This window comes from Solanum pennellii, chromosome 9, assembly GCF_001406875.1.
Source record: "Solanum pennellii chromosome 9, SPENNV200".
NCBI lineage: Eukaryota > Viridiplantae > Streptophyta > Magnoliopsida > Solanales > Solanaceae > Solanum > Solanum pennellii.
Window position 1 is genome coordinate 4,237,873 of NC_028645.1, and position 24,171 is coordinate 4,262,043.

The 24,171-nt window shown below is 30.1% G+C and overlaps 2 protein-coding genes and 1 non-coding gene across 6 annotated transcripts; all 3 read left to right on the forward strand.

The window, feature by feature from the left end:
- Positions 1 to 6,251: 6,251 nt before the first annotated feature.
- Positions 6,252 to 10,731, forward strand: LOC107029926. 4 transcript variants are annotated; one of them, XM_027919555.1, is made up of 5 exons: positions 6,252 to 6,424; positions 7,078 to 7,279; positions 7,424 to 7,470; positions 7,602 to 8,994; positions 9,479 to 10,731. In XM_027919555.1, the coding sequence occupies exons 2-5, from the start codon at positions 7,156 to 7,158 to the stop codon at positions 10,054 to 10,056; spliced, it is 2,142 nt and encodes a 713-aa protein (XP_027775356.1). In that variant the 5' UTR covers positions 6,252 to 6,424; positions 7,078 to 7,155; the 3' UTR covers positions 10,057 to 10,731. The 4 variants fall into 4 exon arrangements, with proteins under 4 accessions (XP_027775356.1, XP_027775359.1, XP_027775357.1 ...); XM_027919558.1 differs by having other exon boundaries at positions 9,485 to 10,731; XM_027919556.1 differs by having other exon boundaries at positions 6,255 to 6,335.
- A 321-nt stretch (positions 10,732 to 11,052) lies between these two features.
- Positions 11,053 to 11,125, forward strand: TRNAK-CUU. The gene has a single exon. It is a non-coding gene; the product is annotated as a tRNA-Lys (tRNA).
- Positions 11,126 to 22,352: 11,227 nt separating this feature from the next.
- Positions 22,353 to 24,158, forward strand: LOC107031159 (metallothionein-like protein type 2 B). The gene is made up of 2 exons (XM_015232409.2): positions 22,353 to 22,515; positions 23,710 to 24,158. The coding sequence occupies exons 1-2, from the start codon at positions 22,364 to 22,366 to the stop codon at positions 23,891 to 23,893; spliced, it is 336 nt and encodes a 111-aa protein (XP_015087895.2). The 5' UTR covers positions 22,353 to 22,363; the 3' UTR covers positions 23,894 to 24,158.
- The last annotated feature ends 13 nt before the right edge of the window (positions 24,159 to 24,171 follow it).

Genomic DNA, 24,171 nt, shown 5'->3' on the forward strand with positions numbered 1-24,171 from the left:
GGGGGTGGGGTGGGGGTGGGGGTGGGGTGGAATTTTAGGAATTAAGGCTAAGGTAAAAGCCAAAGCGTGTTTATTTTTGAATAATTATTAATATAGGTGGTACTTTGATTTCGAAAAGTCAAATGGAGCAACTTGTGGAATATTGAATGGGGTCAAAGTAAAATCAAAAATTAATTTTTCTCTATCATGATTCATGATATTATTTAATCAGACATAAATTTACAATTAAAATTATACTTTTATGTGGATTTTATAAGAAAATATACTTTTTTTAATAAACTACCTTATTTATAGTAGAATGAGAATTAATGTTAATTTTCTTTAAAAATTATTTTCTCCGTTCGTTTTTAATTGTTATGTTATACTTTTCAAAAGTTAAGTTAATTAAATTTTCAAAGTTAAGTTAGATTATATTAATTAAATATTTTAAACAAAAAAATTTAGATATTCAAAATTTATACGAAAAATACTAAGTTCCATTTTTGTCGTATATTATGCTGAAAGAATACATCATAAAATGTTAGTCAAAGTTACTACTCCATCCGTCCAATTCTATTTGTCATATTGCAATTTTTGCAAGTCAGTTTGACTAATCCTCAAAGTTGGATTACATTATACTAATTTGATATTTTTAAACAAAAAATTTAGGTATCCAAAATCTAGACGAGAAGTACTATAAATTGCAATTATTTGGATATCAACATTATGAAAAAATATATCATAAAATATTAGTCAAAATTCTTACCATTTGACTCTAAAAAAAATAGTAACAATTAAAAATGGATGAAAAGAGTATTGTTTGACTCTAAAAAAATTATGACAATTAAAACTAGACATCGATAAAACGTCACAAAAATTCAAATTAAAAAAATGACAATGATAACTAATTGTGTCTAAGAAAAAAATAATAAAATTGGTGCCATGTCTGCATGAGATATGAATGCAGCTGGCTAAATGTTTGGCATGACCAATCATAGCTTATACATTTCTTCCCCTATTTATATTTCATAAAATAATCTATTTTATATAATAAAATTGGATATCAAATTTTTTAAAAATAATTTGACTTATAAGTTACTGGTAACAGAATTAACTATTTTTATCCTTTTTTTTTATTTTTGGTTTTGCTTTGACATCTCCAACACTCAACATCTTCTGACTTTAGCATTAATCACATTATTATTATCTATAAAAACAAAATTGGAAAAAAAAAAAAAGGTATTATTATGTGGATTCCAATTCCATCCTCTTTTTTTATAAAAGTCAAGGAGATTTAAAAAATTGAATAGGGGAAACTTGAACTTGAAAATATGAATTTCAATAACTTTTTCAAAATAAAAATTTCACTTTAAAATTCATCTTGTTATCTTAACAAATACGTTCATTAAGAAATTAATAAATATAATATACAATTTACTGAACCGTTCGTATTTAATAAATGTCTCTTAAAATTGAAGAATATTCAAAAGATATTAATTAAAAATATACATTAATTTTCTCTTAAATTTAGAAGATAACACATATTTAGGAATAAAAAAATATTATTGCTAAATTAAATTACACTTATTTTGAAATATAAGATATAACAAATTAGCCTTGTGGTCAACTATATCCCCCACAAAAAACATACAGACAAAAGGAATTAAAAAATTGTAGTTGTCAATTGTCATCTTAATATCTAAGCATTCACTATATTGTTATTAACAATTCTTATCACTCCCTCCGTCCACGAATGTTTGACAGATATACTAAAAATAAATGTTTAAGACTAAAAAAATTGTCAATTTAAACAATTAAAAAATAAATTTTAAAAATTGCAGTTCTACCCTTAATAATTATTCCGTTTTGTTCAATTGAAAAGTTGTGTAGACTTTTGATATTCTTGTTGCAGTAGGGTTATATTAATCAAATTATACATTGTATTAAATTTTCCTTGAGAAGAGTTCATGATCTTACCCTGACAAACAATTATGGACGGATGGAGTACCATCCTATAAATAAAAAGAAAAGTGAGAGAAAAAAAGGAAAAATGTAATAACTCAAGTTTACCAAATTAAATTGTTATCAACCTTTGGAGTTGTTCGATCATAAAGTGGAATATTATAAAATTATGGTTGGATTAAATTTATATTTCTGTTTAATTAAAAATGTAAATTTATTTTAAAATAAATTTCTGGTGGGATTAATTAACTCAAAGGATGATTAAATAATAAACATAGACGCTATTCGTGAATTAGTTATATAAAATTTAGTTATATGTAAGGTTAAGATAAAGTCTTTTTATATGTTTTGCATAAAACAATATATAAATTTCTTCGTAACTTATATATACATTGATTTTGCGAAAAAAGCAAAACATGAACCAAATATTGTATTAGTAATGCTATGTTTTATGTTGGAAAGAGAAGAAAATAATTTATTCGAAAATTGTTCTCTTATCGATTCCACAAGTTAAATTAATTAATTTTGATTAATATTTTAAGATATATCATTCTATCATATTATTATTGATAAAGAAGAATAACATGTATAGTTTTTTTCATTTAGTTTTTCACTAATTGAATTGTAAATTTAATATTTTAAGTTAATTTAGTTTAGCTCCAAAAGTAAATTGAAATTAACTATTTAAAAATGAAATATGACAATTAATGGAAAAAAAATATAGTAGTAGATTTAATGTAAAGATTTTTTCCCCATTTTTTAACCAAACAATGTAAAGTTAGGCTCATTTTAATACATACATAACAAATTAAATGAGCATCCACCACCAAGAAAATGAAACATTAATAAAATCAGATTATTTTAATTAGATTTTAAAATATTTTCTATCTTTTTATGTAAAATTACTTTTTAAGTTGAAATGACGGTAAAGAGTATATAATAATATTTTATTGAACACTTAATTTTTTTTTAAAAAAAAATTGACTTTAAGTCAGTTAACTATTTTAAACCTTTTTATTGTTTTTACTTATTTTTATTTGCCATATTCTTCAACAATTTACATCTTCTGACTTTAGCAATAATCATATTATTATCTAAAAACAAAAAAAAAATGGAATAAAGGTATTATTTTTTGGATTCTTGTAATCAATCTCCAACATCTTATGTTAAACCAACGAAATTAGAATTGATTAGAGGAAACTTAATTAAATAATTGACTTAGAAATCTGAATTCAACAAACTTTTAATATACAATTTCACTTTGACAATCATTTTTCATTATGCATTATTTATTTATTTTTTTAAAAAAGCAAAATAATTAATAAGCTAGGCTTATGGTCAACTACATACTTCGCAAAAAAAAATAAAAAAATAGAGACATAATTGCATTTGTCAATTGTCATCTTAATCTCTAAGCATTCACAAATATTGTTATCAACAATTATTATCATCCTATATATAAAAAGTAAAATGGGAAAAAAGGAAATATATAATTATAATTAAATGAACATCCACCACCAAGAAAAATGAACATTAATAAAATCATTATTTTAATCTAATTCATGTCAAAAAAAAATTTGTCTTGATAATAAAGATTGTACTTTTTTTTTGGGGGGGAAAAGAATAAATTGCATTTTCGTTATTATAATTTGATTGCTGATTAAAATTATGTATATGTTAGTAATAATATAAAGATTAGTTATGTGTTATTTAGTTATATAAAATTTAGTCCTAATTTATGTATTTTAATATTATCTTATATAAGTTCATACTAAATTGACTCATATATGTATTTATTATGTGGAAATTAAAACAAAATATGAGCCAGATGTGTACTCCCTTCCTCCTATAATTAATATACTTTTTTCGTTATATTAATATTGAAGAATTATATAGCTTATAAGTAGTACTTTCTGTGTTTTTTTAATATGTAAATTATAATTTTAATTAAATTACTAAACTAATTTAATCTAATTTAAATTTAAAGTTTAAGTCCAATTATTCATCAAAAACTAACATATGATAATTAATATGTGGCAGTAAAAATACAACTTATACTAAATTTTATGTGAAGATTATTTTTCCTCATTTTTGAAACTAATTAGTATAAAAGGAAAATTAATTTTAATATTGATTCCTCTAGATTATACCGAAATTAATTTTTTTCTCAGACACAACTCCTTCACATGATTACTTTATCTTCTCCCCTCCACAGAAAAAAAAATTTACAAATAGCTACTTTTTAGCGTTTATAATTAAAAAATAATTATCAATCTATAATTTTAAATGTTGTTAGTAAAATTTCAATAAATAATCTAAGAATGTGTAAGAAAAATAAGTAACAATATCACAAAAGTATAATAATCAAACTAATATATATAACTACATATATATGGTTCAATATTTGTATCATCCCTAAACTTTAATAATGCATTACACACCTAATACCCTTATCATTCTATAAGAATAACCAACGGTACGTTTCAGTGTAATTTTATTAGTGAAATATCCAGAGGCTTATATATACATAGAATTTACTCCTATTTTATGAAGGTATAGAGGTTATTTTCGAAAATCCCGACTCAAGTAAAACATATCAAATCTGCAAATAATCGATTTCGAAACAAAATCTTTCCTCTTAGCATTATATGTTTGAACAATTATTGCATTTTGGGCTAAATGTGCATGTATACTACAAGGGAGTACAAGATGTTGGGCCTCATTTTCAGCCTAACGGCCCAATCAAAGATTCGTGGATCAAACTAGCATGTGATCGACAAGCCCATGTACATGTTCACAATTCTTGGTGAATCATTATACGTTTTAGGAAAATTTACCTAAATACACTACTTATTTTACTATATTATAAAATTCCATCATTTGAAAATTTTACAAAAATTCTAATCTCTCCTATTTTTGGATACATCACTTTACCTGATGTATTGGTCGAACATAGCATTTTACGCGATGTATCACGACGTAGACAATGTATCACGATGTTGAATGATGTATCCTAAATCGAGACGTGGTTTATCAGGATGCTGAGGGTTGTATCTAAAACCGGAATGTGATGTTTCAGAACGTTTTGAAATGTATCTGAATTTCACCAAATTTAAAGAATTTTTATAATTTAGAAAAGAGTAAGAATACGATGTAATTAACTCTTTAACCCAGGAAACTTTATCTAACACGTTTTGCTTCAAAATTGATTCAAATTAACTTCAAATATAATTTTTTACATTCAATGTCAATCCCAATAATTTCTACTCGTTAGATTCCACATAAACCTTCAAGTACCAATACACTCACTTTATAATATATGGCAAGTCGATATTAAATAATATATCTTGTCCTCAGATTGAATCAAAACAAGGATAAATTAAAGGAAAAATTACATAAATTAATATATTTTAAAAAATAATTACTGATTTTAGCGATATTTTTTGTTTATTATCATTTATAGTAATATTTTGTTAAATCTGTAATATGTATTAAAAGTGAATTATGTATGCAATATATATGAATTATAATTATTTTTTGAAATATATCATGTTTGTTTGGTAAAAAATTGTCACATTGTATTATAAGTGTATTAAAATGCGTGATAAATGTATTATTCATGATTAAAATTTGCATTATATATGAATAATAAATTGTTCTTTGTAATATGTATTAAACTTGTATTATAAATGAATTAAAAGTGATCAAGTGAAAAAAAATATTATTGCTATAAATAGTAAATATTTTTTTATTATAGTATATTTATGTAAGTTTCCCTAAATTTAATCAGTACTAAAAGATTAGTATTTCCCCACTAAACTTTCTACTAAAAAATATCCAGAGAATATTTTCACAGATATTTTAATTGAAATAGTGGGTAAAGAAAAAAAATAAAAATGTTTTCTTATGAAAAAAATAGAAAGTTTTCCCTATTTAACTGAGAATTGATTTCTACCATGAATTATTTCAATGAGTTGATTTGGCTAGGAGATTGCTAGGAAAACTCATGATCTATAACACATATTTCTCACAGAATTTACGTTAGGTAAAATCTCATATTTACTAGTGAATGAACCGCCTAGTCAAAGTCTTTTATTACAATAATTTATCTAGTGTAATCTACGTATAAAGTATGTACCGAATTAAAAATTCTTTTTTTACAAAAAAAAAAATTAAATCAAAATCCTTAATAAAAAACCTAAAGTTTATCCATTTTAATTTTAGAGAAAGAAACGGAAAACGGTTGGCGAATAAATGGCGCCAAAATTAAATAAACAAAATTATAGTATTATTTTTTTCTCTCTCCCAATTCTCTTCCATCCATTTCCTTCTTCTTCCTTCACTTTCTCTGCAAAATTCAATCATGTTTATGAAGCTTCAATTTATATACTAAGGTATTATAATGACGATAACGATGACGATAATATTTTAATTATAATACTCGTTTATATATGTCAGAGACAGATTCAGAATTTAAAAACCAGTAAGTGCACCATTTAATATATTACCTTGCATATATATTGGATACATCTATGATTATTTTACTCTAAGTTGTCTTTTCTTTTAATCTTATGATATGGATGTGAAAATTGCTTTGTCAAAAAAAAATAAATTATAGTTTTTGGTTTAATCATGTATCTACTTGTTAGGTTCGAAAGTGATTAGGATATCATGCGAAAGCTTACAATTGCAAAGATACTATTTAGATTCATTTTTTTTTTATCTAGACAAACTTTTCCACATTGGTGGTAAAAACAATCCCTAACAAAGGCTACTATGTATACAGGGAGATTCTAACCCGAGACCTTTGGTTAAGGATGAAGGATAATTCTGTGTAGACAAACTTACTCATGTATAAATCCTTTTTTTTTTCATGTATAACCGTGTTGTCTGGGTCGACTTGCATGCACCTCGACATACGACAAACATCATAGGTTGGTATTACCTCTCACCAGCATAGATATCAAGTAAAGTAACTTTTGAGATGCCCATATTATGAGATTTGAAAGTGAAACACACTTTGTAGATCTTACTAGTTGTAATTGAAATGGGGAAAGTTTGAATAAGTGAATTGTTGTTATTTTGTTTGATCATCTATTGTTTTTTTAGCTTATTGTCTTCCTACATATGGTTCAGGTGTAGGAAGACTGAGGAAAAATAAAAGGAACTCGCTAGGCCTTGAGAATAAAGGCGATTCGATTGTACTATTACACAATGGGAAAGGGATTGCAGCACCAAGATCCAAGTATTAGTCCGGAAAGTCCTCCAGGATGCATGTGGATACTTCACAGGAAACGCCTTCCGCGCAAAAGGAAGGGTGGTGGAAAGCGAGTTGCTGGTGAGGAAATTAAGAACAGAGAAAAAAAACATAAACAGAATCTCCCATTGCTGCATTATGTTTATTTAGACTCTTAAGCATGTCATGTTAGATGGTGAAGTTGTATTGTTTGCATACTGTTTAACTATTTTTCACTTTTTCCAGTGGTTGAAGATCTAGGGGATAATGCAACTGCTACTGAGAGTTCCCTGGTAAGTTTGCCAGGCAGTATATGAGAGGTTTTTAAGTCTCTATTTTTGTGCTGTCCGTTTGACAGCTTGTTGCTACATTATGTACATATATGCACGCTAAACTTACTATGTCATCGACTGTATCATTTCAGATTGTGTCGAAAATCAAAGAACCTAATCAAGTGTCCAAAAGTTCAATGTTATCTCGGATAAGGTCTTTGATTACTCAAGAAGAGACGTCTAAAAAAAGAAAGGGCAGGCACCGAAGAAGTTCATCCTGTCCTATACAGCTCGAACGAACTAATTCTATTCAACATCTAGACCTTGCTGATCTACAATCTTCTCATGACAAGACTTTGGAGCATACTAATTACAAAGAGATGTATTCTGTTGCTAGTCTGTTAGACCCTCCCACCAAAAAAATACGAGACCGTGCAGTGCAAGAGCCTATGGAAGTAGAAAACATGAGAAATGACTCATCCAAGTTAATGCTCGGGTTTATAAAGTCGATTTCATTTCCTTCGCGTAGATCACGAGGAAGAAAAGCTGTCAGGTCAAGGAAATGTAGGCATCATGCTAAAGGGGAAGAGGATCAGTCACAAGTTGGTAGTGAGGTGTCTGGTTCTGGTGGATTTAATAGCAACTCAGTGACATCAACGGATTTGAGTAGCGATGATGATGTTGGAAAAAACGTGTTGATCAGAAGAGCTGAATCATTTGATAATGCCTCTGCTTGTTCACCTCGCGCAGAAAAGAAAGACCGTGAGAGTAGTAAACTCATTCTCAATCGTTTTAAGAATCTAAAGCAAAAAATAAGATATGCACTCGAGGAGAGTAGAAAGGAGAGGCATCGAATTTTCATGGATGCTGTCCTTCATAAGGTTCCACATGGTCATCGATCATCAAAGGATATTGAAAAGGGAAGTACTTTTGCTCATTGCAATTCTCCGTTTACGAGGAGTGAAAAAATGACATCCTTTAGGAGAACATCATCTGTTAATGAGTCATTGCACAAATATAATGGATTTCTCGACTCATCTTTCTATAGGGAAGAAAAACATCACATTTCTGATCGTTCGAGCTTTAGAACATCTAGATCACCTTCACCGGGTAGAAGAAGTCCTATAGGTCTCGATAGGATTCTCTCTATGCCTGATCTCACATATTACAATTCTTTTAAATGTGAGGACTCTCCTGAACGTGGATCCTCGTATACACTAGACAGAGCTACATCGAGCAGCAACTTATACGTAGGAATTTGCAAGTCCAATGAACAGAAGTCCCTAGACATTCCTTTAGGTTCCGAAAACCATACTGAGAAGGGTTATAATTCAGACTCGAAGAGTACAATTTTTCTTGATGTTAGCGAGAGATTTGATGACTTTGGTGGCTTAAGGACTCGTGAGAACTCTTCCCCCTTTGAAAACATTATCGAGGGAACTTCATCAGTTGTTTCAAACATAGATAAACCAATTCCTGTTCCTCTGCCTGATATGATTATTCAGAATGCTACTTCTGGTGCAAATGAGCTCTCGGCAGCTAAAGGTATCTTATTCGAGGCAATCTATATATTCTTCTCTATGCTATATAAGCAGACTGATCTATCGATTGTTTCTTGTACTTTGATTATCGATTTTGTTATAGTTACTGCTCAGCATGCTTTGTTATACTTTCACATTCGTAACTTCTTTTTCTGCATTGCTTTTATTTGTTTTTCCTTGAACTAAAGGTCTATCGGAAGCAACCTCTCAGGTATGGATAAGGTCTGTGTACACTCTACCCTCCCCATAACCCAATGTGTGGGACTGCACTGAGTACATTGTTGTTTCTAAGCAAACTATTAATTTGGACACATTCGAAACATGTATTGATCTTGATGTGAATATGAAATGACGCCAAACATACCAAAGTTTGATACTTTCTGCATAACACATGTAAATTATGTACGTGCCTTCATGTATGATCCGTGCTATGTAAGTTATATCTCTCTATAAAATGCGTATAGCAAACTAAAACGATGACTTTATAGGTGCAGTAGAAGATGCAGTTAATACCGACAAAAGAGGATTGTCATCGAGTGATCTGAACAGAATTTTGCAAATTCAGGTTGATAAAAGATATGAATGTGAATTCAATTATGTAAAAGATGTACTAGAACTATCAGGATTCAGTGGAGATAAGATTATAGGGAAATGGCATTCTGCTGATAAACCAGTGAATCCTTCATTATTTGATGAAGTGGAAGGATATTGTTTACTTGATCAAGAGGGTGTTACTTGTGATCAACTACTCTTGTTTGATTTGATCAATGAGGTCTTGTTACAAATTTATGAGAGATCATGTTCCTACTGGCCAAAGTCGTTAACGTGTCATACTCATATCCATACGATGCCTATTGGCTACCATGTCCTTGGTGAGGTATGGAAAGAGGTAACCTCGTGTTTCGAGTCTGAAATGAAGAATGATCAACCAATTGACGATGTTGTGAGTCGTGATCTAGCAAAAGATGAGACTTGGATGAACCTTCAATTTGATGCTGTGTGTGGTGGACTGGAGTTGGAGGATCTTATATTGAATGATCTTTTAGAAGAGCTGGTTTTCACTTGATGTTCATCACATTTGGTCCAACACATACACCTGAGGCGGATCTAGGGAGGGTTCAGTAATTCAATTGAACTCTTTGCTTTTGACTCGAGCTATGTATACATACGCGGTATACATTGATTTTGCTTGACACATTTGGTCCAAACATATAAACTTACAGAGGCGGATCTAGGATGGGTTCAGTGGTTCAATTGAACTCTTTGCTTTTGACTCGAGCTATGTATACATAAGGTACAAATAGCTTTTGCTTGACACATTTAGTACAACACATATACGTAGAAAGGCGGATCATAGGCGAGTCCAATGGTTCAATCCAACTCCTTGCTTTTTTACTAGAGCAATGTATACATATGATATACTAGTTTTTGCTCGACACATTTGGTCCAACACATATATGTGCAGAGGTGGATCTTGGGCTGGTTAAGTGGTTCAATTGGACTCATTGCTTTTGACTTGAGCTACGTGTACATACACAAAAAGGAATTTGAATATATACATATATTAATAGATCATAGTCGTACTGAACCGCTCACTCTAGATCCTAGATTAGCCTTTGTATATATTATGCATATACACGGCATTTTATTTTATAAGCAAATTGTTTGTTCAATGGCTCTAAGAAAGTAATAAAAGAAGAATCTTGAGCATATATAATGTTCACAAAATTTTGAGACTCTACATATTTGGAACAATGTTTCTACATGTTTTTGAGTATATAACTTTCTTAACTTTTCAATTACTATGTAAAGATTTTAGTTTTCAAAAGCTAAGATTTTTCTATTATAGTATATCGTAAACTTTCCTATTAACGCATGTTATTAAGTGTAAAATGGAAAGTTTAAAGTTATATATATTTCAAATAGAAAAAAGTATCATTTTAAAAATAAATTAATAATAAGAAAATAGTGTCGCATAAATGGAAAAGAGGGAATTTGTTTTTTTGTGTCTGGAATGGAAATATTAATCTATGTACTAAGAGTAATAAAATTTAACAACAAAGCCCGTCTAGCTCAGTTGGTAGAGCGCAAGGCTCTTAACCTTGTGGTCGTGGGTTCGAGCCCCACGGTGGGCGTTTCTTTTTTCTTTTTTCTTTTTTACGTCACATCATATTCATTCTTAACCTTGTGATCGTGGATTCGAGCCCACGGTGGGCGTTTCTTTTTTCTTTTTACGTCACATCATATTCATTCTTAACCTTGTGATCGTGGATTCGAGCCCACGGTGGGCGTTTTTTTTTTCTTTTTACGTCACATTATATTCATTCTCAACGCTCAAACCTTCGAGCTTCATGTTGGACATTTCTTTTTTCTTTTTTATGCTTCATAGATCACTACATATTCATTCTCAAGGCTCGAACCTGAAGTATTTGAGATGTTAAATTACTTACTCAATTCAAGATGTTACAAGTATTTGAGGTGTTAAAATTTACTTACTCAATTCAAGATGTTATAAGTTACATCTAGAGTTAAAAGATTATAACGTAATATTATTATAGAATAAGCAACCAAGCCATTTGAGACTTGACTTCTTCTCAATCCTTTATAAAGATATCTTTTCCTCTCTTTAATCAATTAGGAACAAGATTCCTATCCAATAATTTCTTTATTTAAATTTTCATTTCACATTCATACAAATACTACATTTCATTATATAATAGGTTCCCTCTTATCTTCTTGCTTCACTTTTCAAAGAAAAATGACCCTTCATTTATTGTCTTTCACATTTCCAATCATCGAACCAATATTCACTTGCTTATCTTTCTTTTGTCATGTGCTATGGCATCTACCAAACTATAAATGACAAGGAAAAGGCATATTATAATTTTTTTCTCGGTTTCAATCGGTGTTCGAAGTTCACATTGGAGCTCCAACTAAGTCTGGATGGCGCTCTGCGGGGCCCATTTGGTGGTGATGCTTCCAATATGATTTTTTTCATACCCAGAGCTCAAATTCGAGACCTCTGATTAAGGGTAAAATACTCCCACCAGTGCACCTAAAAGTCATATTGGTAGAAGGCATATTATAATTGCTATATGATTTCTTTTTCTTTTTTCCTCATATATAATTTAGCTTAATTCTAACCCCCTTTCCAAAAGAAAAAAAAACCATTTATATCTATCTTTATTCTATGTCCTTTTCAATCTAAAATACACAACCCCATGTCTATATTCTCCATCCAAAGGCCAAAGTAGCAAGTAGCAATATTATCTCCATTTTTTTTTTGTTTTTCTCAAACAACAATATTTTCTTATCATGGGATTTGAATTGATTTAGATGTTATAAGATTTGAATTAAGATAAATGAAGTCCAAGAATTTTGTCAAATATTATTATCTTAGGATTACTTGTTTTATGTAAGTATCGAGACAGAAAATACGACCTCGTAAGTAATCAAGCTCATCTCTCCTCTCGAGACTTGTTTTGTTTTCATATATGTGATTAAAATTTTGAATAAAGATGACCTTATCTTGTGTAGAACACCACATAATGAATTGTCGTTCTCATTTCGAACCGATAAATGTGTTGATAACATTATATATGTATGATTTTATGTATTACATTATAATATCTTTGACATTATTATAAGTTAGTGATATGAATTTTGCGCGCTTATAAGTAATTTAATTTTAATGAAAGTACACTAATATATAGTGGTACTAAACTAAACTTTAGTACTACCTTTGAAACATGTGTATTTGATAAGTAAGAAAGAAAATATTATCTCACGAATATTTATATGTTATCTAGTAAAACATTATGAAAGGGATATGGTGAGAAGTAGGGGTTCGGGGGTGGTGGGGGTGGGGAGGAGGCGATAAATTTTGAATGTTATTTGTACAACTTGTTTTCTTTATTTTTATTAGCGAAATCATTTTCCTTATCATTACCCTCTCCAACATGTTCACCTTATCTTTACCGTTACATTTGTAGTCAACACTCCACTTTCTTACCTTCACCTTCGTAATATCTGTCTAGATAACATATAAAAGTTTTAGAAAAATATCTTTTTATTTATCTCAATCTTTCGTACCCAATGCACCCTAAAATTTACATTGATTTAATTTATAATCAAAAATAAAAATATAAATACATAATATAAGAAAAAAATTCAAGAAAAAAGTTGTGGTCAAGGAATTATCCCTCACCTAGTAGCTATAACTTCAAGGGGAGAATTCACTCCAAAACTAATGTATCATTAAATAACTCATAGGTTATTTTTTTAATTATTAATAATAGAAGTCATTATTATATGTTTGGATAAAAAATAAAAATAAAAAATCCTCTTATATTTGATTTGATGTTACATGAAGGAAATGTCACTTTGGCAAGACTCCAAAGTGTAAAAGATAGAGAGGACCCTTTGCACAATTATCAGCCCATGTGCTAACAAATAATATTAGAGTTATATTTATCTAATTTATTATTTAACATGATATTGAGTCTTCATCTTGTATTGTTTATGATTTAGATATTCAATTATGATGTTTAATTAAAGGAATGCAATGAGTTCCACATTAATGGATTAAGGGGTATTTAAAAATGGTTTGATTGGGGAATAAGTTATACTAAGTTTATAATGAAAGGAATTATAATATTGAGATTAGTATTGATAAAATTATTTAATGAATGTATTTTTTATTGATAGATGTTCAGTTTATTGGACTAAAAAAGAGGATATACTAGTATAATATGAAACATATATATAGTATTTGGTTTTGAACATTACAACAAAAATAATTTTTTGCGGTAATAAATGAATATATTAATAAAGAGTGTTAAAGTCTTTACCGGCATTAGTTAAGTACCATTAGATCCAATGTCGCTAAAATCTTTAGTGACACATACAAAGAGTGCTAATTGCCACTAAAAATACATATTTAACGGCAATTGCTAATTAATTTTAATGTAGTAGAAGTAGATAAGTTGGGATAAATTTTTGTTTGCAATTTTAACCTTGTCTTCCTTAAATAGTTTGGAAGAAAAATTATTGAGAAAGGCAAATGTATGTCATTTTGTTGTTTAGTTAAGGGATTAATAATCCTGGAATTATTATCTTATCTTTAGTGTGTGATTAAAATAATACTATGATTATAATATAATTAATTCCAAAATTGATAGTCCCAAAATTTAAAACTCAACAAAACTTAGAATAAATTAATCCAAAATTTATTCTAGAAATTGTATTCTTTATCCCTCAAACCAAACATATTTTCATTTCATGGTATGGTTTTGACCAATTCTTATATCTTAAACTAGTTGTTGAGATCGAGTTACGCCAATATTTATTTTTTATTAGTTATCAGGTTCGAATTATAAAATATTGTCATCAACTCATCATTAACAAGTCCCAAAATTAATTATCAAATATAGAGTGTAAACATATAAAATATATAATAGGATGAATACACATATCTCTCTATGAAGAGTTGTGGATGGTTGAAACTCTTCCATCTTAATCAAAACAATTAAATTCAACTATGAAAATGAAAAAAAATTCATATAGAGAATAATTTATCTTTATAATATACTTATTTTTTACTTATCCAATTTAGTTAGATTAGTAAATATCGAATATTGAATAGTTACAATAAACATTATGAACAAGGATAACCATTCTTTTTTCTTTTTGATATGCTTAAATTTGTTAATCACCTCCATACAATTTTCTAGGGTGAGTTGTTTTTCTTGTAAAGAGAGAAGTCTTTTTTTTTTGTGGATCAAAAGAATAGTCACATAATATTTTATTCTTTTGAATGATAGATATTTGCTTATGTACAAAAAAAAAAAGAATAAAATGATATTTGCCTCTTTTTTAAAAAAAAAAGAATTAAAAAAATGATATTTGCTTCTTATGAGCTAGTTACATTTTGGAATATTGAATTGAGCACCTTTTTGGCCACTCAAATTATTCTTTGTTTTAGGACAAAATCATTAACTCCACCAAAAAAAAAAAAAGAGATAGAACTTTAAAGTTGACTTTATGTCTCTATTCATATCATTTTTGTAGATAATCTGCTTATTATTATATCTCAATTTCCGTTTATTTATTCTATTTTATTTTGACAAATTATACAAAAATTTCCATTAGATTATATTTCATACCTAAAAACAATCCACTTAATTTTTTTTATAAATCGATGCGTGAATCATTTCGAGCGAATTATATATCAAAAGTCTTGAAACATCGAGAGAGTTTCATATCAAAAATTTGGGACTATATAGAGGTAATTTTGAGTTGATCGAGATTGAATAATTTATGTATACTTCATGTATAATTAATGTATATAAATGTATAACTAAACTATATTTAGTCTTTTGAGTGTATCTTATTGTGTAGTCACTGTATAGCTGGTGTATGGGTACGTTATATTGTAAAGTTAATATATTTTTGGATATATCATAATGTATAATTAGTGTATAGTTCAAGTATAGGTACACTATATTGTATAATCATTATATACTTTCTATGACTCTTGATAAGCTATAGTTCATAGTCTATTTATATTCATAGTCTTTTTTCTTTTTAGTCGATTTTAAAATAGTTTTCCTCCTTTTTTGATAACTCTTTATTTTTAACTGTATCAAAATTATACTTTGATACATTCTTCGTACCTTTAATTTAAGACCATAAAATTTAAAAACATTTTAACATTTTAAGCTTTACACTAAGCTAAAACATGAAAATCAAATTGAACGGAAGAATTATGAGAAGTTGAAAATGTATGTAAGCCAAACCCAAAATATTAGCACTAATTTTTAATCTATGAATCAGATGAATGATTAATATTAAAACTAATAATATAAGAATCATATTTATATGTTATAATTATAGTTTGTATAATTGTGCTTCATAGCAAATTTTATTTTGCTATGAAGCTTTTGATTCGTATAATTCGCTAGATACATCTAATTTAATTTATACAAATTGTTTAGTTTTATATAAATTTATTTATACATTGTAATTTGTATAATAAGATTTGTATTTATATAATTATAAGTGTATAGGACGAAAATATATGTATTTATATTTGTATATACATTTTTCTCTCGTTTATACAAACACAGACACATTTTATATCGAAAAATATAAAAGGGTTAATCGTATACCGAATCAGATGACAAAAAAATAGAATACTTGCTATGAATATAAATAAAATAAACTATGACTATAACATTTGATCCAAATAAATAATTTAGTATTTCATATCATTTTTTGGGATAATGCACAAGTACCCCCTCAACCTATGCTCGAAATTTCATAGACACACTTATACTATATTAAGGTCCTATTACCCCCCTGAACTTATTTTATTAATAATTTTCTACCCCTTTTCGTCCTACGTGGCACTATCTTGTGGGCGCAACGCTGGTTGAATTTTTTTTTCAAGATAGTGTAACGTAGGCCGAAGAGAGGTAGAAGATTACTATAAAATAAGTTCAGGAAGTAATAGGACCTTAGTATAGTATAAGTGTGTCTCTAAAATTTCAGGCATAAATTAAGGGGATACTCGTACATTTTGTTGGGAATTAAACACACAACACACACAAATAATCTAGAGAAAAGAGAAACGGAACACAAACGGGACACACAAGAATTTAACGTGGTTCGGTTTCCCTACTCCACGACTGTAACAGGAGGATTTTATTTCACTTGTGCTACGCTAGAATTACAAATACAAGGATCATATTTATAGGAAAGCCAAATGGTTAACCTAGGGTTTCAGTAATGGGTCGGGCCGGCTCACAAGCCTCCACAAAGCCCAACAATCTCCCACTTGGAGGCTTGAAGAATTTCAACTGCCATCCACTTAGAACACTTGTATGTCTAGTAATCTTTTTCAACTCTCTCCTGCTACAGCGGCCTTCTCATCAGTCAACTGAAAGGCCCGTTGAAGCTCCCCGAAGCTTCAACACATCAGTCACGGCTGAAACTGCCCTTGACTCGTCCTCGGTCCCTACCGGCTCCCACTTGAGACACGAACTGCCGGATCCTAGAACTCCCTGAGAACAAACACTCTCCATACTCAGCAAGAAATTTTCTGGAGACGTATCAACAGCTGGAATACTGGTTCTCTTGACCCACTGTCTTCTAGGAGCCTTGGCTGAAGCACGGCCGGTGCTCCCACTGCCACAAACGCCTCTGACTGGTCTTCCTGAACCTTTCCTTGCTCGTTCATCCTGAATCTGACCTGTGGCTCTGGGTTTCTTTCTTGCAAAGACAACCTTCTTCTGCCCACGAGATTCTGTGAACCGGACTTTGTTTTTCTTCTGAACTGGGACGGTCACTCCCTCAGACGGTAATCCGACAATATACAACGATCCTCTTTTTGTTCCACGAGCCATGACAAGATTGCCCCTCACGACCTTCCACTGCCCATTTCCGAACTTCACATGATGTCCCTGTTCATCCAACTGCCTAACAGAAATCAAACTTTTCGTCAAGCTTGGAACAACTCTGACATCCTTCAAGGTCCAGAAACCGACTGGCGTCTTCAGCACCATGTCACCCATGCCCGTAACATCAAGAGCTCTATCGTCTGCAAGCCTTACCTTTCCAAAGTCTCCAATAACCAGATTCTGCAATGCTTCACTGCTGTGGGTAGCGTGAAAAGAAGCACCAGAATCCATGACCCAGGAATCCACATTGCTCTCCGCGCAACAGATAAACAAATCCTCGTTGACGCTGTCTTCTGCAATGTTGACTTGTTTGTCTTTCTGGCATTGATTCCTGAAATGCCCCACCTCCTTGCAGTTCCAACATGTTACACCTGAGCCATCCCGAGCCTTTGACTGACTCCTTCTTCGGTTCCTGCTCCCACTACCTCTGTTATTTCCTCTGCCTCTGACGACGTTTAGCATATCACCTGATGATTCTCCAGAACTCCTTCTTCTGACATCCTCGCCAAGAACGAGATCACGAATCTTCTCAAAGGTGAATCCATTAGGTCCCACTGAACTGGCAACTGCTGTAACCGTTCCGGACCAACTGTCAGGCAATGATGATAACAGTAGTAAAGCTTGAACTTCATCATCGAACTTAATGCCAACTGACAAAAGTCTGGCTAAGATCGAATTCAATGAGTTGATGTGCTCGGTAACTGAACTGCCTTCCTTCATCTTTGTGTTCACCAACTCTCTAATCAGAAAAATTTTGTTTGCTGCAGATGGCTTCTCGTACATGTTAGACAAGGCTTCCAAGATGCCTTTCGCTGTCTTCTCCTTAAGAATGTTGAACGCAACATTCTTGGTCAACGAGAGTCGGATAACTGACATAGCTTTCCGATCCAAAACTGCCCACTCTGCATCAGACAATTTTCCTTGCTTGTCACCCAACACTACGTCCAAATCTTTCTGAACCAGCAAATCTTCAATCTGCATCTTCCACCAACTGAAATCTGTACCATCGAACTTCTCAATTCGGAACTTCCCATCTTCTGCCATCTCAAAGGACTTCGGCAATTCCCTTAACGGCGTCTACAGACAGCGGGCGGCGATTTGGACGATGCTCACGATCTGGACGCTCGCGGCTGGATCTGAGGCTCCTCGACGCGGCGGCCAACGGAACGGCGCGACGGACAGCACACGGACGACGGCTGTTCGCACCCTGCGCGGTTCTCCTAGCCGGCTGCTGCTTGAGGTTACCCACACGGTAACGGCGGCTACTCCTCCCTGCACACAGTTCTTCACACAAGAACCCTAGGTGACAATTTCTCACAGTTTGTGTTACAATGTTGTTGAAACCTCGCTCTGATACCAATTGTTGGGAATTAAACACACAACACACACAAATAATCTAGAGAAAAGAGAAACGGAACACAAACGGGACACACAAGAATTTAACGTGGTTCGGTTTCCCTACTCCACGACTGTAACAGGAGGATTTTATTTCACTTGTGCTACGCTAGAATTACAAATACAAGGATCATATTTATAGGAAAGCCAAATGGTTAATCTAGGGTTTCAGTAATGGGTCGGGCCGGCTCACAAGCCTCCACAAAGCCCAACACATTTTCCCTTTTTTTTTCCTAAAAAGAAAAAAGAAAAAGGAAAGGTCCAATCCATACTATAGGTTAAAAAATTATTTAAGCAAGAATAAGAATATGAAATGTAGTTGTATATATTTTGATTCAGTGCTCAACTTGGGGTTTTTCCTTTTTTTCTTTGAAAAACAAGTTGAAGCCCTAGATTCTTTCGTTGAGATTGCGAGTTTAAATTCTATACATGATTATCAAATTATTTTTATTTATTATAATAATTTTAATTTATTTCAAAAGTTACGAATTTCATTTTTTTAAATACAAGGTCCATCGGCAGAATTCTTTATATAATTATTCATATATATAAGTTAAATATCATTAAAAAGAACAATATATTATTAATAAACGTATATATGGATTTTGTGATAGGTTGTATTATATATTATTTTATGTCACTAAGTTAAGGCTAGAAACTAGAAAGGTATAAATGTTCTAAAAAAAATGATATAAAATGATGGTTAGATATGACATGGTATATTGTACTTTAATAGAAGAATATAGAGGTAAATATTAGAGTAGACAGTAAATAAATCGAATGTTCGTATTAAAATTATTATTATTCTTTTATTATCTTACTCTTCAATTTTATAAATATTTGAACAAATTTCATATTTATCAAGTAACTATTAGTACTTGTTTTTCATACAAAAGTTATATAACTAGTTTCTCTAACCCAAAGTCACTAAGTTTTGAGATACAAACGAAAAACTCACAAAGTCGGTACATATCATATCTACGAAGTGTCATTATTTTTAGCAATAAATACATTATTTTTGACATACTACTTTATATACATGACATACAGTTGTTAGGATCGAATCCACGCACACACACTTGATGAATAAAGAATACAAGAACTTTCGAGAGAGAGATGAGATATCTAGAGAGAGAAAGAGAGAAAAAGAGAGAAAATCAATAAATCGTTGTAACACCTCGTGGGTAAACTTCTACGGCGGTGAGGTATATATTAATGATTCAGAGTATGAACAGTTACTGAGAATAAATGGAGAATGAACTGTACAACCTAAAATTTGGCTCCATAACCGCGTGAACATTAATATATGACAGTACATCAAATATTAATCAGACTCCACAACCTAACAATAATAATATAACTATGTCATTAATTAATTGAATGTGTCAAAGTACAAAATTCATCTAAATTATTTAAAACAAGACTAGAGTACTATAAGTGTATATATAGAATAAATTATAGCTAGAAATACTTTTATCTTGGATGTGTAATAATATGAAGTTATATCAAGCTACTTATACAAAGAGGAAGATTGACAAAATAATTGAACACATTTCATTAACAAAATAATCATTTAATTCTTCATTTTCTATTAAAATTAGAACTTATTTAATTATCTTACAATTTTTTTATCAATACTCTTCAATGATCATCTTATTCGTTAAACACAACTTAATTAATCATATTAGACATAAACTTGTGTAGTCAATTATGAACATACTTGTGTAGATTTTGAGCCACAAATTATTGGTATCTAGCAAGTTCTAGAGAAAAAATAATACGTGAAAAAAAATATTCTCGAAACGTAAACATTAGCTATTATTATGCTAAAAGTACTATATTAAATTATTATTTTTGTTTCCTATGTAGCATAAATATTTAAATTTTATCATCAATTTTTGAAAAATAATTTTAATTTTTACATGTCAAGTTAATTAAATAATATCAAATAATTTGAGATAAATAAAAAGATATACACATTAACAACTTAAACCAAGGTACGTGCATGCCCACAATTTGTTCCAACAGAAAATGTCATTTCCTTGGGTAGATAAGAAGTCACTATTTTTGGTCGATTAATTCAGATATTTGTCGAGAAATTCGTAGTTGTTACTCTTTTATAGTATATTAAGTAACTTATTTTTGTATAAGAATTTATAAATCACATTAATAATGTATATCGTATTAAATAAATTTAACCTGATGAATTCAATTAAAATGACATTAACAAATTAAATTGAACCCTAATCTTTTTTGATATTGAGTGTGTTTGGTATGAAGGAACCAGAAAGTGTTTTCCAATTTTCTCATATTTAGTTGAAAAAAGTTTTTCAAATCAACTCATTTTACTCAAAATTAAAAAAAATGACTTCCCTTAAAAAATTAAGAAAATTTTTTTCGAAAACTCTGCTCAAATTTTAAATTACATTTTTTTGAAAAAAACAACAATTTTTTTAAAAAAAATTTCAATTTTAAATTTTATTGGCCACCCCCACCCAAACATACCCATCATCTCACATGCTACACCAGCTCAATCACAATATACTTCATTTATTTCGATTTATGTGAAACTTTTCCTGTTTTAAGAGTCAAATAATTAAAGTTTGATCGAAAATATATACGTAAAATTTTCTATTTTTTAAAATAAAATTTATACAACTATGTAAAAAGTACTATAAATTTTTTTGGAAAAAAATTGATTTTTTTTAAAAAAAAGTTTCAATTTTAAATTTATTGGCCACCCCATCCAAACGCACCTATCATCTCATATGCTACACCAGCTGCACAATATACTTCATTTGTTTCGATTTATGTGAAACTTTTCATTTTTTAAGAGTCAAATAATTAAAGTTTGATCGAAAACATATGCGTGAAATTTTCTATTTTTTAAAATAAAATTTATACAACTATGTAAAAAGTACTATAGATCAAATTTAAAATTATATTTTTTTGGGAAAAACAATAATTTTTTATTAAAAAAATCAATTTTAAATTTTATTGCCCCCCACCCTAACGCATCCATCATCTCATATGCTACACTAGCCTAATCACAATATACTTCATTTATTTCGATTTATTTAACACTTTTCGTTTTTTAAAAGTTAAATAATTAAAGTTTAATCGAAAACATACGTATGAAATTTTCTATTTTTTAAAATAAAATTTATATAACTATGTAAAAAGTACTATAGATCACAATAACTGTTAATTCAAAATAAGTAAAAAGATATATGAAAAATTTACGATAAAAAATAAAATCGTTTAAATCTTAAAAAATGTCAAATTATTTAGTTTGTTATAAACATCCGATACAGATAAATAAAGTCGTGATCGATAGAGGATGTAAATATGTCTAGAACATACGAATGGTAATTGTGATTTATAGAAAACGACGAATACGTGGATGAAATTAGGATCATGTATGGACCGACTTACAAGGATAACATATTCCCATACGATCATGACACGTGTACGGTTAATATCACCCATGTACCTTCATATCACTATAAATAGACACTCATGCTTCTTCCCTCAATCACTCATTTCTACATCAATCAAAAAAAAATCACATTTGATTTCTCAATTCTTGTTTCAGATCAATCAATCATGTCTTGCTGTGGAGGAAACTGTGGCTGTGGATCTGGCTGCAAGTGCGGCAACGGCTGTGGAGGGTAAATCCCTATTATTTTTCTTCGTTTTTTGTTGTAGCGCTATTTTTTTTTTCGATTTCTCGTCTTGTGTTCGATATCTGAATGAGTTTGCGCTCTGTAAAGGTCTATTTTATAGGGGATAACAACTCTACAAAAGATTTTTTTTTGTTTTATATTTAGCTTGAATTCGAGAACTCTGGTTAAGGATTTTTTTTTTTGTGATCCATGCATGGATATGTTTTTTTTTGTGAAGGATTGAGTTTTTTTAATTTGAGATTTGTTGGCTGATTCCTTGATTTTTTTTTGTTTATGTTCTTTTTATCAAAACTTTACACTACTAAATTTTTGATCCCATGCATGGATTGATGCAAAATGGAATTTTGATGGGGAATTGTGGGATCACAATAATAGTTTTGTGTTGGGCAATTTTTGTGCTAATTTTGAGGGATTGGTGACAAGCAAGGGTTGGATCTAGAAGCAAAGAGCGGTTATATTAGTGGCCTAACACAAAAATCAGAGCTTTAAACATGAATTATAATAATATTTATATAATAATAATATTTATATAATTGATTTTGATTTCTTTTAGTTTTTAAATATAATTATTCTTATTTTAAATTATCTTTTTATGAGATACAGTACTTGAAATATGTTAGATTTGGTCTAATAATCTCTTCGTTTTCACGAAAAGTTTATTTATTTTTTATAAATAGTAATCAATATTTGTTAAAGAATAATAACTTATAATTTATTATTATTAAATATGAAGTTCCTTAAATTTGGGACATAAAGGACACACGTCTTTTTTTAACATTATCGAGCCACCCTGCTAGGAGCTCTAAAAATGGCGAAGTTAAAAATATAAAAAAAAAACACATCAAAAGTGAGCCTTAAGCACAAACTCGAAAGCCAATTAACCCGATCATTTGTTCATCGAGTGCTCTGTGTTAATTTTATATAAATACCTTTTAATATATATATATATATATATATATATATATATATATATGAAGAGTATAAGGAGTTTGATGGGTCTAATTTCCTTCCCCTTTCTTACCATTAAGCTGTCAATCCGTTAGTTTCACAAGTTATTACTTAGTAATATTAGTGTCTGAACCCAGGAACTTCCACCAAGCTCCGCTCTTAATTGAGCTTTCTCTTGTTTGATGTTCTTGAGGGTATGTTTCTTATTTTTTTTTAATTTTGGTGTTGTAGTTGCAAGATGTACCCAGACATGAGCTACACCGAAAGCAGCACAACCACTGAGACTTTGGTGCTTGGGGTGGGACCTGAGAAGACAAGCTTCGGCGCCATGGAGATGGGTGAATCCCCTGTTGCTGAGAATGGCTGCAAATGTGGATCTGACTGCAAGTGCAACCCTTGCACTTGTTCTAAGTGAACAAAAATATAGTTAAAACAGAGCAGAGATCATGGTGTTAGCCTTCTATGGCTGAAGAAAAATAGTTGAAAAAATGTGTGTCTAGTGTTTTAGTGTCTTGTCTGTTGAAAACAGGGAAAAAATGTGTTCTTTTTTCCCTGTAATAAGAAATATAGTAATGGAGTCTTTTATGTGTAAGTAACCAGTATAATGGTTTGTGTAAACATGAATATCTCTGCATCTGTTAATTTTAACATATAAGTTTGGATATGTGTTATGGTTTCAACTAATTCAAGTAC